The 24,471-nt window shown below is 41.8% G+C and overlaps 1 protein-coding gene across 4 annotated transcripts in view; it reads left to right on the forward strand.

Moving 5' to 3' along the window:
• Positions 1-24,471, forward strand: part of LOC127189350 (signal recognition particle 54 kDa protein) — a 68,566-nt gene that overhangs the window by 31,625 nt on the left and 12,470 nt on the right. For 2 of the 4 annotated variants that reach the window (XM_051146127.1, XM_051146118.1), the window contains exons 12-16: positions 200-273; positions 893-1,001; positions 5,642-5,812; positions 8,330-8,425; positions 10,671-11,292. In XM_051146127.1, coding sequence (XP_051002084.1) covers positions 200-273; positions 893-1,001; positions 5,642-5,812; positions 8,330-8,425; positions 10,671-10,762 — 542 coding nt within the window. In that variant the 3' untranslated portion in view covers positions 10,763-11,292. Of the gene's footprint in view, positions 1-199; positions 274-892; positions 1,002-5,641; positions 5,813-8,329; positions 8,426-10,670; positions 11,293-21,260; positions 21,498-24,471 lie in introns of those variants that run through there. The other 2 variants (XM_051146146.1, XM_051146137.1) reach the window with 2 other exon arrangements.

Here is a 24,471-nt window from a genome sequence, read left to right on the forward strand (position 1 = left end):
TAGTAGGCTTCTCTTAGAGCCTGACCATGTGCCTCCTAATCCTTACAGCATTCATCTTGTCTTCCACACAGTAATGTGCAGTGAATATTTGTTGATTGGATAGTATGCTTCAAGATGAATTCATGTTTAAGGAAAATAGTTTTATTGAATGGAAATGTACATTTTCTACTATATCTGAATTATTTGTGTTGTATTTCAGGTCAGTTTACACTGCGAGACATGTATGAACAGTTTCAGAATATCATGAAAATGGGCCCATTCAGTCAGATCTTGGTTAGTTACCCCTAAATGTTTCTAAAGTTTCCTTATATATTTTTGTGTTCATCTTATTTTTACAAAGACAGCAATTTTAATGCACTGCAAAGCAGCAGGCATGGCTATAACATAAGAGCCACCTGCCATAATAGGGTCAACCAATTTTGTAAAATAGTGGGTTTTGCTACGATGTTTTCATGAGTTTACATAATATGTGTTTTGTTTTTGGTGTTTTGAGACAGGGTTTATTTGTGTTCTGTGTAGCCCTGGCTGTCCTGGACTCAATTTGTGACCAGGCTGGCCTCAAACTCACAGAGATCTGCCTGCCTCTGCCTCCCTGAGAGCTGGGATTACACATGCACACCGCCACTGCCCAGCCTTTTTTTGTATTCTTAAGATTGGTTTTTCTCTGCATAGCCCTGGCTATCTTGGACTCACTTTTGTAGACTAGGCTGGCCTTGAACTAGCAGAGATCTGCCTGCCTCTGCCTCCCTGAGTAATTTCTAAGAACAGATATATTTGGACTAATCATTTGAGTAAAATGGATCTTTTAAGAATTAGTTTCAAAGCTAATATTTAAATATTGACATTTTGAGCAATATTAAATCATTGATGACTATGCTTAAATCTGTTTTAGGGGATGATTCCAGGTTTTGGAACAGATTTTATGAGCAAAGGAAATGAGCAGGAGTCAATGGCAAGGCTAAAGAAACTGATGACCATCATGGATAGTATGAATGATCAAGGTAAGAGATAGATGGCTTGACTGAGGAGTGTCATTCTGAATAGCAGCAAGTTTGAGTTTAATTATTTTCTTGTTGGCAAAATGGAGGAAACTTAGACCAAAAGGTTCTCTTAGATTTGAAGTAACTTGTAAGCTCTGACTTAAGGGCTGTGGTCATTGGGCTTATTTGTCACTGAGAGAAATGTGAAGTGTAACACTTTTTCAAATGAATTCTGAAGAATGAATTGTACATTTTCATTATGTTGATAGAAATAAATGAGAAAAGTTACAGTCAATTTTGAGAGACTCTGGGGCTTAAAAGAATTAACTGTTGGCTAGGTGTAGGGGTTCACTCCTTTTTTGGTTTCCTTTGGTTTTAGTCTTTTGTTTTTTGAAACAAGGTTTCTCTATGTAGCCTTGGCTGTCCTAGACTTGATTTGTAGACTAAGCTGGCCTTGAACTCACAAAAATCTGCGTGCCTCTGCCTCCCCAAGTGCAGGGGCTGCAGGTGTATGCCACTGTACTCACCTGAGCTTTACTCCTTTAATCCAGGCATTGGAGAGGGAAAGGCAGGTAGATCTCTTTGATGCCAACCTGGCCTAGATAGCAAGTTCCAGGCTAGTCAGAGGTACATAGTGAGGTCGTATCTACATAATCAGGGGCTGGAGGAATGGCTCAGTGGTTAAGAGCACACAGATGGTGGCTCACAACCATCTATATAACTGTAGTCTCATGGGATCCAATACCCTCTTCTGATACTACAAATGTATATGCAGACAACACACTTGTATATATAAAGCACATAAATAAATAAATCTAAATTTGCTTATTATTTATAATCAAATAAATTCAATTTTTTATTGTCTCTTCAATACTTAGTCTTCCAGTGTACCTTTCAGGTCTATAAGGGGAAAATAATTAAACCAATATTATAGACTTCTTTTACTCTGTCATCCTGTTTTATCACATCCTCTGGTTTTATTTAGTCCTTAGTCCAATTAGCTTGTTTTTGTTTTTGTTTTTGTTTTTCGAGGCAGGATTTCTCTGTGTAGCCTTGGCTGTCTTGGACTCCCTTTGTAGACCAGGCTGTCCTGGAACTCACATTTATCTGCCTGGCTCTGCCATTAGCATTCTTAATGCTAAATTTAGGATCTTGTTTTTTGTTTTTTGTTTTTTTTTAATATATATCTATGTTTTAACCTAGGAGTATGCTAGCATATTTTACCTTTTTAAGGTCTTCTACTTTATTACTTGTTCAGTTTGCCTTCTACACTCAGTTGAGAGACAATGAAAATTCTTTGACCTTTGGCTCACTTAGTTATACAATTATGAGAAATAGACCTCCTAACTCTCTTCATAGTGAGTCAGCTGGGGCTACACAGAGAAACCCTGTCTCAAAAAAAAAAAAAAAAGGAAAGAAAGAAAAGAAATTGGTAATACTAATTTTCAAAATTGATCAAAATGGAAAAAGCGTAGACACTGGGTATGGTAGCACCCACCTGTAATCCTAGGACTGAGGCAGGAATACCATGAGTGAGCTTGAGGCTAGCCTGGGCTGTGTAGCAAATACAAGGCTAAGCAACAGCTGCGTAGCAACACTTGGTTTCACAGAAACTAAGAAATAAACAGTCTAAAAAAGGAAAACATCAAGAATAGCCCAAACATCTTGAAAATTTTAGATTAAAGCATCCTTTTTCACTCAGTCACTGAGATATTCTACACTGCTGTCTTCTAGGAAGCTTTTCACTGTACTTCATTCCTGCATCTGTAACTGAGGGTTTGTGTCTGTGTAGGAAGACAGGTGACCCTGGTCTTGCTGCACTGCTCTTTGTTGCCGTTCTACAGAAATCAGTGTTTATATGGATTTGTTCTGCTTCTAGACTCTGAGTTTCCTACGTCATACATTTGTTCTGTAGGTTTTGTTGTTTTGTTTTTTACTATGTAACCCTAGCTGGCTTGTAACTTGTTATGCAGACCAAACTAGCTTCAAACTCAAAAAAGATCTCCTGCCTCCTGAGTGCTAAGATTAAAGTCTTTACCATCACACACCTGGCTTCATTCTATACTTTTGTACTAAATCTAGGAATTGTGCAGTCTTGTGTTCCTTGTGTGTGAGTGTCAGGCTGCTTTATGTTAGCCAGTTACTAGAGTTATTAAAACTGAGCCCACTTACGTTTTTATAACAGAAACTGATTTTTCTAAATTATAATTTTATGTATATTGGTGTTTTGCCAGCGTGCATGTCTGCACAGTGTGTGTGCTGTGCCTGGGGAGGTCAGAAGGCATTGTCAGATTTCTTGAAACTGGAGTTATGCCATGTGCCACCACTGCCCAGATCCCCTCAACTTCCATTAAAAAAAAATTACGTACTTCCTAGCAAGGGGTAGAGGGACTTGGTATACAATGTGAAGGTCAGAGGACAACTTGGGGAGGTTGGTTCTCTCCTGCTTGCATATGAATTTTAAGGACTGGACTCAGGTTATCAGGCTTGGCAACAAGCACCTGAGCCATCTAGACTGCTTAATAAGGGATGTTAGGAATGTTATAAAGAGAATATTGGGCTAGGCCATATCATATTCCTATAATCCTGCCGCTCAAGAAGCCAAGACTGGCAGATCACAAGCTTGAGGCCAACCTGGGATACAATGAAAAAGAAAGAGAGGTATTTTCTGTTGTGTGTATATTCTGATTTTGCTTATTTTGCCTTGTTCTGTTTGTTTGAGGCAGTCACATTATAGAATCCCCCCCCACCCTTTTGTTTTTGTTTTTGTTTTTGTTTTTGGAAACAGGGTTTACAGTGTAGCCCAGACTGGCCTAGAACTTGTGATCCTTTTGCCTCAACTTTCTGAATGTGCGTCCACCTAATTCCTTACATTGTGTACAAGTAAAGGCAGAAGAGCTTCACTTTATATTCCAAATGATCGAAAAGCTGGAGGGGACTTCTGAGAACACAAGAAGCATTAGAATATTACCAGGTGTAATTTCTCCATTATAGGAAATGCAAGAATTTCCCCACTAGAGTCTTCTGTTTTCTACTTGCTTACAGGGTCTAAGTTTGTGAAGTAGAAGTTAGCAGTTATTTAGGGTAGAATGAAGGTGAGTGCTTCTGTTGTGTGTTTGAAATGTGCCATATTCTTGTGATATGTAGAGGACATAGAAAGAATGGACATGTAGAACACAGAGTGAGAGAGTTGCAGAAATCCTCAGGCTTTTTCTTTTCCCTCCTGTTAAAGCCAGGTAGCCAGGTCTTACTATGTAGCCCTAGTTGGCCTTCACACTGTGCCACTGTGCCTGTTTGTTCTCAGACTGTTCTGTTTAAATCATAGATAAAATACACATATGTTTGCTTTATTCTTTTTTTTTTTTTAAGATTTTATTTATTATTATGTAAACAGCGCTCTGCCTGCATGTTACCAGCAGACCAGAAGAGGGCGTGAGATCACATTACAGATGGTTGTGAACCACCATGTGGTTGCTGGAAATTGAACTCAGGACCTCTGGAAGAGCAGACAGTGCTCTTAACCTCTGAGCCATCTCTTCAGCCCGCTTTATTCTTTTTATCTGAGTGCTACAAATATTTTAAAGATATTTCTACTTGAAAAATTAAATTAGAAGCAAACATAACAAACGGTAACATTTATTAGATGTTTTGTGGTTTGAACATTTATATGTCTTGTTCTGTATACATTTTATAATATACAGACAGAAAATGAAATATTATCTCTGTAAAAAGAAAAAAGCTGGGGAGATGGCTCATGGAGTGAGAACACTTGCTGTGAAGAATTTCAAATTCTCAGAGTCCATATGCAGAAACCAGGCATGGGTGTACAGTCCTCTAACCCTTCTGCTGATGAGTGGAGACAGGCAGATCCTAGGAGCTTGTTGGCCAGCCAGCCTACTTAAAACGTCAGGCTTCAGGTTCACTGAGAGACCCTATGCCAAACAGAGAAATTTGGAGAGTACACATCTGTACACACATGTACATCATCTCCCCCCATTCCCACCCTCAATATCTGAGGTTGATAGAGCTCAGTTGGTAGAGTGCTTACCTAATACACAGGAATCCTTCTGTTAGGACCCATTAAACAGGTGTGGTACCAAACACCTGTAATCTCAGCACTCAAGAAACAGAAGCAGGGTGATCAGAAGTTCAGAGTCATCCTCAGCTACATAGAGAATTTGACCCTGCCCTAAAATAAAAATAAATAATGTATCTTTAAAACCCTCTGAGGTTTGGTTTTGTTGTTTTTGTGTGGGTTTTTTGTTCTTTTTTAGGGTTTTTTTTTTTTTTTTTTTTTTTTTTTTTTGGTGGGGGGTTGGTTTTTCGAGACAGGGTTTCTCTATGTAGCCTTGGCTGTCCTGGACTCACTTGTAGGCCAGGCTGGCCTCGAACTTACAGAGATCAGCCTGCCTCTGCCTCCAGAGTGCTGGGATTAAAGGCGTGCGCCACCATGCCCTGCCTCTCTTAAGTTTTATATTGCTCATTTGAATTTCCTCTGTGAGTCACTTCTTCTTTGTTCAGTCTCAAGTTTTGTCTCAAGTTTTTCATTTGACTTTATTTTCTGATAAATACATTTTCATTTTTAGCACTGGAGGTGTAACTCAGAGGCAGAGTACTTGATGAATGATAATTTTATGTAATGAGATTGTCTTTGTCTGCAGAACTGGACAGTACAGATGGTGCCAAGGTTTTTAGTAAGCAACCAGGCAGAATCCAAAGAGTTGCCCGAGGGTCAGGTGTGTCAACAAGAGATGTCCAAGAACTTCTGACACAGTACACCAAGTTTGCACAGATGGTAAAAAAGATGGGAGGCATCAAAGGACTTTTCAAAGGTAAGGGGGGAAAGCAATTTATCACTTAAAAAAACAAAGTTAAAGCCAAGTAGTCTCATACTGGAAAACTCGCTACTGGATTTCACGTTGTAGGGGTTGGGCCTTAGCTCCATGGAAGGGCCTGAAAGTGTGTGACCATTAACCTAGAAACTATATTAGAAAATGTACTTAGTATCTACTGTATTTCTCATTAAAGAGGACAAAACTCATTCCATAGTAATACCTAGAAGCTGACCCTAATATACAAGCAGACAAGTCTGTCATATATTACATCTCAACTACTGTTTCCCCTCCCCTCCCCTCTCTCCCCCTGCCTCCTCTTTCCCCTGGATCCAGCTCCCCTTCTCCACCTCTCAGAAAAGAGTAGGCGTTCCCAGGACATCAACCCTAACAAGCTACAATAAGACCAGGCTCATATTGTAACATCAAGGCTGAACAAGGCAATCCAGTAGGAGGAAAGGGGTACTAAAGGCAGGCAAAAGAGTCAGAGTCAGCCCTTGTTCCCACAAGAACACCAAGCTGCACAACCATAACATAGATGCAGAGGACTTAGGTCACACTCACACAGCTTTCTGATCTCTGTGAGCCCACTTGAGTCCCAGTTAGTTGACTCTGTGGGCTGCATTCTTGTGTCCATGATCCCTCTGGCTTCTCCAATACTTCCTCCCCCTCTTCCACAGACTTCCTTAAGCTCCACCTGATATTTGGCTGTGAAGCTCTGCAACTGTTGCTGGATGAAGTCTTTCTGATGGCAATTAATTATGCATTAAATTATTTTACTTTTTTTTCCTTTTTTATTATAAGTTTAACCTCCCTGTTTTTTTGTTTATTTATTTATTATTATACATACAGTGTTCTGCCTGCATGTGTACCTGCAGGCCAGAAGAGGGCATCAGGTCACATTATAGATGGTTGTGAGCCACCTTGTGATTACTGAGAATTGAACTCAGGACCTCTGGAAAAGTAGTCAGTGTTCTTAATCTCTGAGCCATCTCTCCAACCCTGAGACAGGGTTTCTCTGTGTAGCCTTGGCTGTCCTGGACTTTCTTTGTGTACCAGGCTGGCCTTGAACTCACAGAGATCTGCCTGCCTCTGCCTTCCAAGTGCTGGGATTACAGGTGAACACCACTACCCCGAATTGAACTATTATTTTTTAGTAAAGTAACTTTTGTTAAAAACTACATAGATGTCCATTTCAATACCACTTGATTATTGAAGGTCTTGTGTTTTCCTGGGATAGTTGAGGTGATTGATGTTTCTTTCCTGAGTCAGGGATATACCCAGGACAACCCAGGAGCACCACATGCCCATGTGGTCCCATTTGGTCTTTTGGAGTTCTCTGAGCACACACATGCACAGACAAAACTGTCTCACTGTGTCATTTGGTTCTTTATATGTGGTGGTCCTTCCAGCTTTCCTACCTCATCATAGGCCATAGCAGGGTCTACCTAGATTTGTTGGTTGCAGTATAGTGTGCCCCTTGGGCCCCTGGGGAAGAGGAGGGAGCATCTCTGTGTCTGCTTCCTATTTCTGTTAAGCGGTTGCTGTTGTATCTGTTAGTATCCACTCAGTGCAATTCTGCTTATAGTGGTTCATCACACTTAAAACTAAAAATTTCTAGGGGGAAAATCATAGTTTTAAGAAAACACTTCTGGCCTTTAATCTCAGTACTTGGGAGGCAGAGGCCTGTGAATCCCTGTGAGTTCGAGGCCAGCCTGGTCTATATAGTGAGTCCAGGACAGCCAGGGATACACACAGAAAACCCTGTCTCAAAAAACCAAAAAAAGAAAAGAAAAGAAAAAAGAAAGAAAGAAAGAAAGAAAACACTCTCCTAGGGGCTGGTTCAGTAGTTAAGAGCACTGTCTGCTCTTCTAAAAGTCCTGTGTTCAATTCCCAGCAACTACATGGTGGCTGACAACCATCTATACTGAGATCTGGTGCCCTCTTCTGGCGTGTAGGCACACGTGCAGGTGTGGTGTCACATGACTTAAGTCCCAGCACTTGGAGGCAGAAGCAGATGGATCGCTGTGATTTCACGGCCAGCCTGGTCTACAAAGTGAGTCCAGGGCAGCCAAGGCTACACAGAGAAACTCTATCTTAAAAAACAAAACAAAACAAACAAAAATAAAAGAAAGAAAAACACTTCTAGGAGCTTGAGAGATGGTAAAGAGCACTGCAACCAGTGCTCTTCTAGAAGTCCTGAATTCAATTCCCAGCAAACACATGGTGACTCATTACCATCTATAATGAGATCTTGTATCCCCTTCTGGTATGCAGGCAGAGCACTGTATACATAATAAATAAATAAATCTTAAAAAAGAAAGAAAACACTTCTAGCTGGGCGTGGTGGCGCATGCCTTTGATCCATTACTCAGGAAGCTATCTATGATAGGCAAAGCAATGCTTTATATAGATTTTGTGGTTTTCCTCGAAGAAAAAAGTAATTGAGAAAAAGATTAGTAAACTATATGATATTCTACAGCACATACACTAATTAAAATTTTTTTGTTTTATCAGGTGGTGATATGTCTAAGAATGTGAGTCAGTCACAGATGGCAAAATTGAATCAACAAATGGCCAAAATGATGGATCCACGAGTTCTCCATCACATGGGTAAATATAAAGTTCTTGATCACCTGTAAGGTTTGTAATTTAATGGTAAGCCTTCTGTAGTGATACAGGAAAAGCTGTTTAAAAGATAAGTTTGAACGGAGATGACTATCAGAATCTTAACTGACTACTTAATCATTTTTGATAAGGAGTTTTTGAACAATTTATGAAAAATTTGCGGTGCATGCACATGTGCGCATGTCTGTGTCTGTATGTTTCTGGTGTGTGTGTGTGCGCGCGCGCGCGTGCTCTCATGCTACATTGCTGTCATGGAGATCAAAGAACAAAGTCCAAACTGAGCCCTTGCCTTCTGCCTTGCTGAAGCAATGTCTCAGACTGTTTTTTAGCTGCTGCTCCCTGTGGTCCTGGCTAGCTGGCCCACAGCCTTCTCTTGCTGACTGTTGAGATCACGGATGCATACTGCTGCATGTAGCTTTCTACATGGGTTCTGGGAATTAAGTGTCGGTCATCAGGCTTGAGCAGCTAGTACTTGAACTCACTGAACCATCTCCCTAGCTTGTAAATAAGCTGAGCTTTTATTTTGCCCTCTGGGATGTGTGTGTGTGTGTGTGTGTGTGTATGTGTTTATTTTGTCCTCTGGGGTGTATGTGTGTGTAATGTGTGTGTATGTGTGTGTGTGTGTCTATTTTGTTCTCTGGGGTGTGTGTGTGTGTGTGTGTGTGTGTGTGTGTGTGTGTGTATGTGTATGTGTGTGTGTGTTAGTACGTGTATTTATTTTGTCCTCTGGGGTGGGTGTCTGTGTGTGTGTGTGTCTGTGTGTGTGGCATCAGGTTTCTTCTTCTGTTGCTCTCCATCTTTTCAAAGATAGAGTCTCTGACTAAACTAACATGGAGCTTGCTGTTTTAGCCAGGCTGGCGGCTGGCCGGCCACCAAGCTCCAAGGATTCACGCATCTCTGCTCTCGTCCCCACCTCCCATGGTTGGGATTACAGAAGTCCTGGCCACCGAGCCCAGCCTTAGTGTAGGCGCTGGGGTCCAGATTCAGCTCCTCATGCTGCTGCAGCACATAAGCACTCCCTAAGGAGCCAGCTACAAACCCAGATCTTTCTAGTTTTTAAATTTTATTTTATTTATTTACTTGAGGATTTGAGGAGGTGTTTGAGACAGAATCTCACTATGTAGCACTGGCTGTTCTCCCTGGTCTGCAGGCCAGGTTGCCTTCACCTCAGAGATACCCACCTGCTTTTGCCTCCCAAATGCTGGCCTCCATGTCCAGCCCATGAAGTGTGACTTTGGGGGGAAACCATTTTATCATCTTTGCTTTGAGACAGGATTTTAGGTAGTCCAGGCTGGCCTAATCTTGCTCTATAGTTGAGTTTGATCTGGAGCTTCTGATTTACTACCTCTGTCTCCCCAGTGCTGGATTACAGATTTTGAGTGCTAGGGGTTGAGCCTGTGTATGCATATTGGGTATACATTAGGGCATGTGCATTAGGCAGACACTCTACCAGTTAAGCTACATCCCAGCACTAATCTTCTGTCCTTAATGCTTTTCCACTGACATTTTCCCTATTTTATATTTGGGTATTTTATTTATAGAATTTTTGAAATCACACAAAATTTTGAACTCCAGTTCCATTTATACTGTGTAATCTTTGAAAAGTCCCTCAAACTTTCTAAGCTTCACTTTACTTTTCTATAACAATTGTAGGTAATATTCCTGAAGGGATTGTGACAAATTAATCATCTAATATATGTGAAGCATTTAGTATAGTTCTGGATTTATAGGAAATGCTTAGCTTATGGTGAATTTTTTTTTCTCCTTAAGTCCTTTGAAACACAGCGCCCACCCTAGTTGGGATAGAGAAAATGTTCTGTTTGGACTACTTGATTGTGGATAAAAACTATTCTGACATCTTTTTGTTTTTCTTTATTCCTCATGGTAACTTCATGAAGTACATTTTTCATTTTTTTAGATAAAAATAAAGCAAATAATACATATTTTAATTTGTTATAGACTACTGTCTAAAGTACTGTCAAAACACTATTTTTAGAAGTTAAAGTACTTCCTGGTAGAGGCAGAGACAGGTGGATTGCTATGAGTATGAGGCCACCCTAGTCTACAAAGCAAGTCCAGGACACCCAGGGCTACACAGAGAAACCCTGTATTAATAAACAAACAAACAAACAAACAAACAAACAAACAAAAGTACTTGTTAGGCAAAAGTAGTAATAACCATTTCAGAATTCGCTTGGTCATGACCTGTTATATTCCTCTTTTCCTCTAGGTGGCATGGCAGGACTTCAGTCAATGATGAGGCAGTTTCAACAAGGTGCTGCTGGCAACATGAAAGGCATGATGGGATTCAATAACATGTAGAGAAGCTGCCTTAATACAAACTTACATGGTTGATTATGTTATCTGCTGAGACCTCAGAGTTTCCCTCCCTTTTGCAAATGGGGAAGAAGAATTTTCTTGCCTCTCTTGCCCTTTTTCTTTTGTCTCACCTTTTCCTTGTCTTCCTTCTGATGTTTGGGAGGAGTGCCTGGTTTTTTGCGGAAGTCATCATTTCTGCTTTAAATCTGTTAGTTTTCACTGTTATAACACTTAAGTTAAACAAATCATGATGTAAAATTTAGTAAAGGTTTTTAACTGTCTCAAAAGGCCAAGCATTACATTTATAAACAGTCACGATCAGTAAATTACATGATATTGAAGAAAAGTGCTGCAAAATAAACTTCAAGTGATAAGTTCAAGGGTTGTTAACTTTTTTATGGTTTAACATTGTCAGTGTACCACCCTGAAAGCCAGCAGGTACATTTAAAGGGAGATAAGGTAGAATAATTTAATCATAAGTGTTAAGAAATACTATTTATTTTAGAATAAAATAACTTTATTACAAAAAAAAACCCTTCAGCTTTGCCATTTAAATTGAAATCAAGGATTTGGTTACAGTTCAAAGTATATTATGTTTTGTATCAAATTTAAATTTTTTACATGTTTCTGGAATCTCATCCTTGATTGTTTTTAAAGTCATTTTTTAAATATTTCTTACTATTGAAAGATGATATGTTTTGATAATAGATAATACATAAATTTGCTAACAGGAAAATAATATCAAATTATTAGGCTACAGTATTATGTATTAAAAATATTAAGGGCATGACAAAGTTGGTTGGGTTACTGGTAACTATTGCTGTGTGTGTCTATGTACTTGTGCCATAGCACATGTGTGGAGGAGATCAGAGAACTGCTTTTTTTTTTTTTTTTTTTTTGAGATAGGGTCTCACTAAGTAGCTCTGGCTGTCCTGGAACTCACTCTGTATATCAGGCTGGCCTCAAACTCAAGAGTTCCACCTGCCTCTGCCTCCTAAGTGCTAGGATTAAAGGCATGAGTCACCATGTGGGTCCAGGGATTAGACTCACTCAGTCACACTGGCACCAAATGCCTTTACCCACAGAACCATGTTATTGGGCATAGTTCTTTAAAAAGGAAATCTCTGTGTGTGTGCGTGCATGCGTGTGTGTGTGTGTGTGTGTGTGTGTCCCCGTCCTTGCACATGACAGGGTACACGTTGGAAGTCAAGACAGTTTCAGGTGCTAGTCCTTGCCTTCTACAGTGTTTAAAACAGGGTCTCCTGTTCGCTTCTGTATAGCCAGGCTAGCTGCTAGCTGGCCACCAAGTGTCTTTGGTTCTCTTGTTTTAATCTCACATCTTGCTGTAGAAGCACTGGGACTACATTGCTACCATGCCTACCTTTTGTTGGTTTGGGGAGAAAGGCTCAGGCTGGTCTGGAACTCATGGCAAATCTCCTGCTTTGGTCTCCTTAATGCAGGAATCATAGTAAATTCGCTATTTGGAAAGTATTCTCATGGTGGAGTTCAGCTGAGCATGGCAGTGTTTAGCTGATCCCAGCACTTAGGAGGCTGAGGAAGCCTAAGTTATGTAAACCCTGTCTCAAAAACAAAAATAGAACAAAAAGAATGCAGCTGATGCCGGGCATGGTGGCGCACGCCTTTAATCCCAGCACTCGGGAGGCAGAGGCAGGCGGATCGATGTGAGTTCAAGGCCAGCCTGGTCTACAAAGTGAGTCCAGGATGGCCAAGGCTACACAGAGAAACCCTGTCTCGAAAAAAAAGAATGCAGCTGACTTTTTTGGTTTGCTTAGGTACAGATGTTATAGCTAATAATTGTTTAGTACAGGACAAGGATTTCCCTACTGGGTATTGTATGTATCTATGGAAATTTTACGTATTTTGTGTTCTGCAAAAGCATAGCAAGGTATAGCTATAGAAATCTGAAACTAGAGAAAATGTTAAATTAAACTGCACACTACCATTCCTGGGTATGCTTGTTAGTGATTTCTGCTTTCTGGGTATTTTGTTTTGACTAAATAAAGGTAAAATGAGATGAACTTTTGGCCATTACATCGTGAATGCCTTCTGTATGGGTTTTGGTATTTTTGTGTCTGATTTGAACTTTATTTTTCAGAAACTAAACAGTGGCAAAAGGACAGTTAAAGATCAAGATACCTTTGGTTCAATGTATTAGTAAGGGTTCTCCAGAGTCACAGAACTTATGGAATGACACACGTGTGTGTGTGTGTGTGTGTGTGTGTGTGTGTGTGTGTGTGTGTGTGTGTGTACACAAAGAACTTACTGGAATGGCTTACAGGTTACAGTCCAGCTAATCCAATAATGGCTAGCTGTGAACAGGAAGTTGTTGCTTAGTCCTACAAGGCTGGATGTCTCAGCTGGTTCTCTACATATGTTGGAATCCCAAATAAGTAGGCTCCAATGCCAGTGAAGGAATGGCTCTGTTAGCAAGGCAAAGGGCAAGCAGGCAAAGAACAAAAGCTTTCTTCTTCCACATCCTTATATAAACTTAGAAAGTATAACCCGTAATTAAAGGTATGTTTTCCTGCCTCAAGATTTGGACTAAAGGCGTGTGTCTTCCCACCTCAAGATCTGAATTAAAGGCAGGTATCTTCTACCTCAAAGGTCTGGACTACATATGAATTCACCTATTTCTAATCAAGCAGAAAATCTTAGTTCTTAAGCTTTTGAGGATCTGACATTTTCCCAACTTCTGTAACTAGATACATCAAATATTGCATAGCATTGAATTGTTAAATTTTATTATAAAGTTACTTAAACATACGCAAACATAAAACAGCCTAGCTGCCTTAAACTAGAGTGCTTACATAGCTTTAAAACAAAAACAAAGCAGGCCAGGCGTGGTGGCACACGCCTTTAATCCCAGTACTCGGGAGGCAGAGGCAGGCAGATCACTGCATTCAAGGCCAGCCTGGTCTACAAAGCGAGTCCAGGACAGCAAAGGCTAAACAGAGAAACCCTGTCTCAAAAAAACAAAGCTAGAAATTAAGGAGCAACACACTAAGCTAAGAAGGGTAGAGAAATCTTTTTTTTTTTTTTTTTTTTTTTTTTTTTTTGGAGATTATAATGAACTCTATCATTTCCCCTGTCTCTTTCCTCTCTTCAAACCGTCCCAGGTGCCCACCCCTTGATCCCTCTCATCATGGACTCTTTTTGTTTGTTTGGTTTTGGTTTTTCAAGACAGGGTTTCTCTGTGTAATAGCCCTGGCTGTCACATACATGTATATGTATGTTACACATATATACATACACAGTGTCACAGCAAAGTCCCTCATCCTCTGGCTCTTGCCATCTTCCTGCCCCTCTTTTGAAATAGTCATTGAGCTTTATGCACTGGAGTGTTTTGTAGAAGTATCCATCAGGACCAGATTCCACAACTCTGCATTTTGATTGATTTTTGTTTCTGTAATGGTCTTTATCTGTTGCGAGGAGACATTTTTTTGATGAGGGGTGAGGACGATGATTTGTGTGGGTACAAGGACAAATGTCTAGAATGTAGTTAGGAGTTGTGCTGGGTTAGTAAAATGGCAGTTGTGGATTCTCTTCCAAGATGGATGAATTCACTAACCCCTGGGGAGTTGGCTAGGTTTCCAGGATCAGGCATAATTTCCAGTCTAGTTAGAGAGCTCTTGCTACCCCCCAAGGTACATGTGCCACATGCATGTTCCATGGTGGAGAAAAGGCATGATGAGCAGAACAGCTGAGAGTTCATATTTGGGTCTGCAAGTAGGAGGTGGGAGAGTCACAACAGTCTCACACACTGGGACCGAGAGTTCAAGTATATGAGCCTCTGGTGTCATTCTCATTTAAACCATCATAGAACCAAACCCAGTTAGGTCTTCTGGAAGAGCAGCTAATGTCCTTAACCACAGCCCTTCTTCACCTCCCAAATTCATTTTCTGAAAATTTTGCTTTAAATTTCAGTTACAATGTTTTGAACATTATAGTAGTGTCATCGTAATGTCCTCTGCTTTTGGACTGAAAATTATTGGGATGATTCATTAGCATCTCAGCTGCTAAGAGATTAGCTTGAACTTTACCTCTGAATGAGTTGTCTAGCTTGTGGCATGTTGTAGTAGTTAGGTGATGTGTGTTAATTGTTCTGTGCAGTTTCTCCCAACATTTTGCAAGAAGGACATTTACCTGCCCTCACTGTTGAGTCCTTGCTCATCAATAGTGTTGGGCTAACTCCCTGCACTGACATTGTCTGAAGCAGGATTTTGATATCCAGGTAATTTTATGCTTTTAGAGTAAAACTGCACCTTTGTGAGGTAGTATAATTATTAATATTTTATTAATGTGAACCTATCATTGAAGTTTTTCTTTATTTGTTTTGGGTTTTTGGGTTTTTTTGTTTGTTTGTTTTTTGTTTTATTTTTATTTGTTTGAGACAAGGTTTCTCTATGTAATGGCCCTGGCTGTTCTGGAACTCACTTTGTAGACCAGTCTGGCCTTGAACTCACAGAGATCTGTCTGCCTGTCTCTGCTTCCCGAGTGCTGGGATTAAAAGTGGGCAGCATTACATCCGCCTGGCGTGTCGTGATTTTCTTAGTTTGACATCCCTTTTTTTTCCCCAGTTGAGTATATTACATATTTTTTAGCTTCACTTTGCTTAAAGGATTATTAGCCTTAAGCAAAACATCATAAATGTTAAAAAACAAAACAGATAAGGAATTGCATGTAGTAGGTGCTAACGAGGGATAACTGAGATGTGCCTGGCATTAAGAAATGCTGAAATGCACACAAGATTCAGCATCTCGTTACCTGACATGTCCTGTGACACAAGCAATAAGAAAACAAAGCTACAGAATATGCTCAAGATGGCCAAGAGAAGGAAGGACTGGGGAGAAACTCCAGGATTAGAGTGTCAAGGGATGTAGGCTGTTCTCCATGAGAACTACTGCGCCTAATCCGGTCAAAATTAAGAGGAGCACGTTATCGGTCCTTGGGAAGAAAAGAAAAAATGTCCTGCTAGGCCTGAGGAGAGGGCTCAGCAGTTAAAATAGTGAGTGCTCTTTCAGAGGATCGTTAATTCCAGCACCCCCATGGCAGAACTCTAGTTCTGGGGACTCCAACACTCTCTTCTGCTCACCACAGGCACTGTGTACGCATAGTGAACAGCAGTGCACAGAGGCAAGACACCCGCACATATTAAATAATAGTAAAAAGTACTGATACTCCTGACACTCTTGTTTTTTTGCGACAGGGTTTCTCTGTGTATCCCTGGTAGACCTCTGTAGGACCAGGTTGGCCTTGAACTCAGACTCTACCTGCCTTTGCCTCCCTGGTAGTGGCATTAAAGGTATGCTCCATCACCGCCTGGCTGGCATTCCTGACACTTGTTTTCCAACCTAGAGAAAACAAGGTGGAACAGCCTGCTTGTGGCTGTAGGTTTTTGTTTTGTTTTAATTTTTAAAAAGTTATTTAAAAGCATTAGTGTTTTGCCTGTATGTGTGTCTGTGAGGGCGTCAGGTCACCTAGAACTAGAGTTATAAACAATTGTGTGCTGCCATGTGGGTGCTTGGGAATGAAACTGGGTCCTCTGGAAGAGCAGCCACAGCTCTTAACCACTCTCCAGCCCTCAGGTTCTTTTTTTTTCTTAAATCATATTTATGTATTTGAGTGCAGGTGCCTGCCAAGGTCAGGAACATTGGATCCCCAGGGCCTCTGGCAGAGCAGCATGTGCTCTTTACTGTTAAGCCATTTCTCCTGCCGCTTATTTTCCAGAGATAAACTCATGCCTGCATTAAGTGAGGAAAACATATAATGACTAATTTTCACATTTTATTTATTGGTTTTTCTTTTCTTCTCCCCCCCCCCCCCCCGCCCCTTGAGACAGGGTTTCTCTGTGTATCCTTGGCTGTCCTTGGCTGTCCACCGCCCGGCTAAGCATAACTCTTAAAATGTGAAAATTAGCCAGGCATAGTGGCACATGCTTTTAATCCCAGCACTCGGGAGGCAGAGGCAGGCGGATTGCTGCGAGTTCAAAGCCAGCCTGGTCTACAAAGTGAGTCTAGGACAGCCAAGGCTATACAGAGAAACCCTGTCTCAGAAAACAAAACAAAGAGTTAGGCTTGGCTTGCTTTTTAAGCTCTTACAGGCATTAAGTACTGGATGTGGTAGTGCACCCCCTTAATCAGGCAGCAGAGACAAATGAATCCCTGAATTTGAGACCCATCTGGTCTACATAGTTTCAGTACAGCCAAGAGGCACATATTAAAGCCCTGTCTTAAAAAGTAGGAAGGGAGGCTTGTCCTTAAAAGATACAAAGGAAGCCAGGCACAGTGGCACAAGCCTGTAATCCCAGCACTCCCAGGCATAGTTCTTTGAGTTCAAATGAGTCCAGGACAGCCAAGGCTACACAGAAAAACCCTCTCTGGGGGTGGGAGGCACACAAAGGAAAGGAGATTATTTCAACCTTTACTTTGTTCTGGCAAGTTAAGGCATAATAATTTCAATTGTTGCCAAATGGTACAAGAAATAGTTACACACTTTTAAAATGAAGATGTATTATGTACACAGTGTTCTGCCTGCATGCATGCCTGCACACCAGAAGAGGGTACCAGATCTCATTATAGTTGGTTATGAGCTACTAGGTGGATGCTGAAAATTGAACTTAGGACCTCTGGAAGAGCAGCCAGTGCTCTTAACCTCTGAGCCATCTCTCCAGCCCAGTTGCACATTTTTGATACTTCATTTGATAGGAAATTGGAGAATGAGCCCCATTAGTTGATATGTGTGCCTTGATTTTATAAAATTTTATAGTTACTGTGTTAACAGAAATAGTGTATGAGCTTGCCCTGAGGCAAGAAGACATGGTTATGACTTTTAAAGATAAATAATAGAATCCTTGAAATAATTTTATATACATATATATGTATGTGTGTGTAAATATTTGACATAGATCTTGCTATATTGCCAGACTGGTCTTGAATTCCTGTGCTCAAAAGATCCTCCTGCCTCATCCTCCATAGGGTGGCACTATAGATAGGTGCCCCTGTGCCTGGCTGCTGAGGTTTGAATCCTGGCTGTGTTCCTTATCACTTGTGCCCTTGAGCAGATTAACCTGTGTCATCCGTTCTCATCTGTAAAAGGTGATAATTATAGTGTTACTTCAGAGTAGTTCTAAGAAACAAGAAAGACCTTAATATAGTTCCTGATAATGGTCTCCATAAATGAAAGCACTGCTTTTATTTAATAATTTTCTTTATGCCTAAAAATCAGCAAAAATGTGTTGTCTTATTTCTCATGGGTTTTACCACCTCCATTTTCAGTTTCAGGGCTGGGGATCAAATCCAGATGTATGATAAGGCAAGTGCTCACTGAGCTATATCCCTCAACCTTGTGTATCATATTTAATGAAAACATACCTTCAAAAATTCTACTTCAGGGATAGGATAACCTGAAAAATAGCCCCAACTAAATATATGCATACAGACAGATAGAACTGTGCAAAAGCCATATGATCATGTTCAGTGAGTATTCCTGCTCTCCAGTTTTTGTTCAGCTTTACTTTCCTAGTTTTACACAGTAGATAGACCCAAATTTACCTTTATAGCTCCATGTGCACCATTTAAGTTCCGAGAACAAGCTGGGCATGGTGGCACACACCTGTAATTCCAGCACTAGGGGAGGCAAAGGTAGGCGGAGCTCTGTGAGTTGGGGGTCAGCCTGGTCTACAAAGCAAAGGCTACACAGAGAAAAATCTGTCTCCAAAACAAAAAACAAAAATTCAGAAACAAGTTCATTTTCCTTAAATGATGGCATGAAAGGACAATGTTTTGGCATATAGTTTTGTTGCTTTGACTTAGTTGAATTATGACAAATTGGAAATGACTATAAATGCTCAAAATAAACTAGTGGAATTTCTTCAATATCCTTTTGCTTTGCGTTGTTGATTTATATTAAGTTGCTCTTCAACTATGTGTGTTAAGAAGCTGCCATTTTAGCTAGAGTGGTGATGCAGGCCTTTAATCCCAGCACTCAGGAAGCAGAGGAAGGTGGATCTCTTGTGAGTTCGAGGCCAGCCTGGTCTACAAAGAGCGTCTGAGACAGCCAAGACTACACAGAGAAACCTTGTCTTGAAAAACCAACAAAACAGCCAGGCATGGTGACACATGCTTGTCTTTCATCCCAGCACTCGGGAGGCAGAGGCAGGTGGATCTCTAAGTTCCAGTGTTAGGATTCTGCTTCAGTCCACCTATCTGTGATGTCATTGCCTACTTGCCATGGGGGCGTGGCCCCGCTCAGGGCTGTTTTAAAGAACAGACCCTCCTCATGGCTCTCTCACTTCTTACTCTTCCTGTCTTGTTTCTGTCTCTCTCTGGGGTACCCCTCCCCTTCTCCCCCCATGCTCACTTAATAAACTAACACAATATTTGGCATGTGGTACCTTATTATACCTTTTACCTTATATCTTTATATATTAATCACAAAATTAGAGGCCTGTATCTGCTGTCTGGTATCTTATTACCTTATTATCTTATATCATTCTCTTTATTTTTAATTATAAAATTGAGTACAGCCTAGTCTACAAAGCGAGTCCAGGACAGCCAGGGCTACACAGAGAAACCCGGTGGGGGGTGGGGGGTGGGGAGGAAAAACCTCTGGGCATGGTGGTGCATGCCTTTAATCCCAGCACTTGAGAGGCAATGACAGGTGGATTGATGTGAGTTTGAGGCTAGCCTGATCTACAAAGTGAGTCCAGGACAGCCAAGGCTACACAGAGTAACCCTGTCTAGAAAACAAACAAACAAACAAACCAAAAAAAAAAAGAGTGCCATCTTTAGGAAATATTTTCTTTGGAATATAACTTACTTTTGAATTTTCAATAAACACAGGACTTGTAAACCATGAGAATAATTCTGATCAGCAGTGAAAATTCCAATTTAATGTTTGTTGCTAATTTCCCAGATAGCATGCATTTATAGATACCTACATTCTAATAACAGTGATTGTTGCTTGCCCTTCATGCCAGTAAGAAGGAAAAGATTTTTGAATGCATACAGTGTAGAATTGTGTTGCTTATAAGACCAATTCAAAACTTAACAGTTGGCTCTTTATTTTCAATTTATCAGTTTAGTTTTGATGCTTTGGACTACTTCACTCCTTTGTGTATGTTACTGAATCAGATCATGTTATAACTTGGTTGTATTTATAACTAGTGTTCAAGTGAAGATGGTTTTTAAGGAACCATCTTTGTGCTTAAAGGTTTTGGGTATTGTTTTTAGATTGTCATAAGGATAGGAAGTATACAAGAGTATTAGGCAGAGAGTAAGGAAAAGAACAAGTGCACTGTAGAGAAATCACGTCAGGATGTTAGTGGCTGAGGGCTGCTGCTTCCATTCTGAGTAACAGACATGCCATAACTTTCTTCTATGATATTTCTGAATTGTGACTGGCATGAAAATACAATTTAAATCTTTCATATGAACCAGGCTTGTAATCCCAAGCCCGAGAGGCAGGAAGATACTGGTTTTGAGGCCAGCCTGATCTATATTTGAAAAAAGAAATGCTTGTGGAAAGCTGAGGACATGTGGGCTCATGCTATGTGTCCCCTTCCTCACAAAATGGCACATGAAATAAAAATCCCACCGGTGGATTTCACTTACTATGCTGGGGAAATGGGGACAATTTGATTCTTTAGAGCCCTGTGTGAGAAAGCATGTGTTAAAGATGGGTAGGGGCTTTAGATCATCACACTTCTGTGGCCAAAATAATCTTTTATTTTTACAAATCATCATTTGAGACAAGGTCTCATGTATCCCAGGTTGGCCTCAGGAGTGCTGCGATTACAGGTGTGAATCACTGTGCTGGGCTGTATTTTATTTTATTTTTTGTCTTTCTATGTATTGGTGAAGATGTTCGTGTTAATAATAAAAAGCTATTTACCAGGAAATGCTCCAACTAGCATAATGTCGAAGTCATGTAGTAAGTTAATACCTCAGCAGCCCTTATGGCACTTGCCTCAAATTCTAGCACACAGGAAGTGGAGTTAGAATCTTAAATTCAAGGTCATCCTCTATTTAGGGATGCGACCCTGGCTACATGAGACCAGTCTTAAAAGAAATCTTGTAATTATTATGGTTATGAATTCTTTAGTTTTGCTGAACAGTAGGAAAAATAAAGTCTTGGTGGATCCCTGCTCTTTACATTCACAGCCCTATAATAAATAAAACCCCCATTCCCCCACCATACTGTAAGCAAAATTCACCCGTGGGGCTTTATTTCAAGGGCATTTCCTGAGAAATGGAACAGGTAACATGAGTGGTGCGTTTTACAGCTTTACAGCTCGCATCTCCATCTCAGCTTTCGAAACAGACGCAGTTCTGGTTTTACCAGCTCAGAAACCGGTGTGTCGGGTCTCCGCCCGGGACAGCGCCTCGAAGGTCCCCGCGCAGTCCCTGGCTGCCTAGCAGGTAGGGCGGTACCTGCGATGGCCACGCCCCCCGGGCCGGCGGAAGCGGCGAAGGCCCCACCCCGCGCCTGTCGTCTGGGCGCGCCTTCGCGGGGAGGGTAGGCTGGGTGTGCATCCCCGGCGGCCAGGGCGGCCCGGTGGGAGCCTCCGTGCTTGCGTGCGGGCGTTGGGGAGCGTTCCTCCGATTACCCTCCGTGTCGCCACTGCCCGGCGCTGACGATGGACCGCGAGGCGGGCCGTGCGGCGGCGGGAGAAGCCGAGGCAGCAGCCGCCGCGGCGTTCAGAGACACGGGACCGCAGGTAGGTTGGCGACGAGGGTCAGCCGCTGCCCCCGGTGCAAGTCTCCGCTGGACATTTCAGGGTTCCTTTCGGTGTTTCCATTTTGCTCGGGCACGGAGCCGCTGCCGAGGCGGGGCGGCGCGGCCTCCGCTGCCTGGGCTTTCCGGGATGACACTCCGGCCACCGGTTGCGAGCGAGAGAAAACAGGCGTGTCCCAGAAAGGCTGTCCTTAAAGTAGCCAAAAGGCAGGGGCTGCAGCCCATGACTACTAGGACTGCGGGGTCAGCGTTGAGGTGGCGAGGAACCAGGAATTAGTGAATGCACTATAAGGATGTCCCGTTCAGCTAGCTCAATCTACTACTACCCAGCCTAGGGCCCAGACTCAGGGAACTGTGCCATCTGCTCACTCCAAGCCATGGTCTTCCACATCAATTAAGGTAGCCTGATGTGGACAACCCCTGGCTGAAACTTCTAGTCTTCAGGCCACTTAATCCTTCTATTAATGTCTGGAGATGGCTGTTAATCCCAGTTCACGGATGAGGTGACCTGCACAGCCCAACACAGACATGTGCTAACGGCAGTTGTGAGGGGAGAACCTTAAGAGAGTAACTTTCATATACTTAAACCTCTGTATAAAACATTTCAACATATACGTAATAAAAAATCACTAATGAAGCGTTTTACTTTCTTTTAATTTTTATTTATAAGTGGATGTATGGTGTGTTTGAGAGAGACATTGTAAATCTAAATTAGCCACTAGTGACTGGTGGTTGTCGTCTCAGTCATCACTAGTTAGAAGAAATTGCTTTAAAACTTAATTCAGGAGTATGTATAATTTTGGCTATTAACATTTTTTAATTTTCAGGGTATGGTGCTCATGCCTTTAATCCTAACATTCATTCAGGAGGCAGAGGCAGGCAAGTCCAGGACAGCCAGGAGTACACAGAGAAACCCTGTCTCAAAAAACAAAAACAAAAAAAAATTTTTTTTGAATTCTATTTCTTGTACAAAAGGTGCTTTTTAAGCTGTTTCATTTTTTTTTTTAAATAAATAGTTGAATGTTGATCAGCCACTTCTCCAAAACTTTGGGTTCCTGAATTATGATCCACTCAACTGTAGGTCTGTCACTTACAAGTCTAAGTTGTAATATACTAACAAAGTCTGCTCTACCTATCAGTCTCTATGGGATCTTACCCCCGGTCCTTCAACTTACGTGTAGAAGGAATAACACGTAAAGAGTTCAGGCTGGAAACAGGTCACACTTGTAATTCCAGCACTTAGGAGGCTTGCCACAGGTGTGATGTCAGCTGGGTGGGCTCAGGTGTTGAAAATAAAGTGGTTGAGGGGAGATTCTCACTGTTGCCCACTGGCTTGAGCTGCCCCTTCAGGAGTGCAGGCCGTGATGTGATTGTTACTTCTCTCCTGCTTTCGCTGCTGCGCTCTCTTATACTGCTTGAGCTTAAACTGATGGCAAAGGAAGCATACCAGTGCTCGGAGCCCTTGCCTGTTATTTCAAGAGTGGCTGCTTGCTTTGGTTTAATACTAAGTTGTTGTGTTAACTTTTCCTGGGGAGGCACAAGTAACCCTCCAACCACCCCAGATGGGCACTACCTACACACCAAATACCATAGTCCATCCGGAGAGGCCATGAGTTTATTGGGCCTTACAGAGTATGGCTTACATACTATTACAGAGAATGGATGAGTTCCTCACAGGAGCGCAGGTGACCCCCTGAACAGCTGCACCGCTATCACATCCCACCCGGTCATGGGTGGTGAGCTCATAGAGCCTCTCATTTAATCAGGCTTTTACTTCTATATATATAGTCTTGAATCTCCCAAGATCACTTGCGGTTGGGGGAAAGGAATGACAGGTGAAGTTCCAGATAAGGGTTTCCCAACCCTCCCTTCAGGAATGCTAACAGTTCCATGGTAGTTATCATAGACCCAGCCACACCTATATTATGCTTTAATTACCAGAGCTCATTTCAAAATGGTATCTTGTTACCATAGGAAAGGAAGAAGAAATGCCAGACCACAGTGTTTCCATCGTCTTTTTTTTTTTTTAAACTTTCTTACTTAAGTGTGTACATGTGTTCGGGTCCCTGAGGCAGGGAGAGGTGAATGCCTGGGTGCTAGAGTTTCAGCAGTGGTGAGCCACCTGATGTGGGTGATGGGAATTGAACTCAAGTCAGTTCTCCAACCCCAGTCTTCGTAGTCTTGGTTTAAAAAATAAATATTTAAACAGTAAAGGCTATAGAGAAAAAGGTAAGCCTCACAGGAATACCCCATGGCCTTTTCTCTGAGTTCCTGTTCCACAAATGATAAAAGTATTTCTGTGCGTGCGTTCTACCGCTTTCTTGTTAACACAAATTCACACCATAGATGGAGACTCTTGGAATTGACCAGTTTTGTATGTTACTCACATTCCTGAAGTAAAAACACCTCTGAGCACTCTAGGGGTTTGCCCAGTTTGAGGAAGAGGTCAGTGGAGATCTGGAGGAGGGAGAGGCAGCTGGCTTGGTACATTCCTCTTCACACTGTTGAACAAATAGAGAAACTCCTTCCGGGTGTGAGGATTTACACTTGTAATCCTAGCATTTGGAAATCTGAGGCAGGAGAATTGCTGTTAATTTGAGGCTAGCTCGGGCTACATATTGAATTGTAAGCTATAGAATGAGACTTGAGGGAGGGGGAGGGAAGGAGAGGGAGAGAGGGAGAGAGAGAGAGAGAGAGAGAGAGAGAGAGAGAGAGAGAGAGAGAGAGAGAGAGAGAGAGAGCGCGCGCGCAGCCTGTGGTACCATGCAGACAAGGAGTAGAAACAGTTCTCAGTTAGGCCTCTACCAGGCCGCCTAGGATCTCATGTGACATTTTATGCAGGCTCTTTCCCCGGCCTTCCCCTCCCCCCCATTGGGTTTCTCTGTGTAGCCTTGCCTGACCTCCCTAGACTCACTTTGTAGACCAGGCTGGCCTCGAACTCACATCGATCCACCTGC

Source organism: Acomys russatus, chromosome 1 (genome assembly GCF_903995435.1).
Source record: "Acomys russatus chromosome 1, mAcoRus1.1, whole genome shotgun sequence".
Classification (NCBI taxonomy): Eukaryota; Metazoa; Chordata; class Mammalia; order Rodentia; family Muridae; genus Acomys; species Acomys russatus.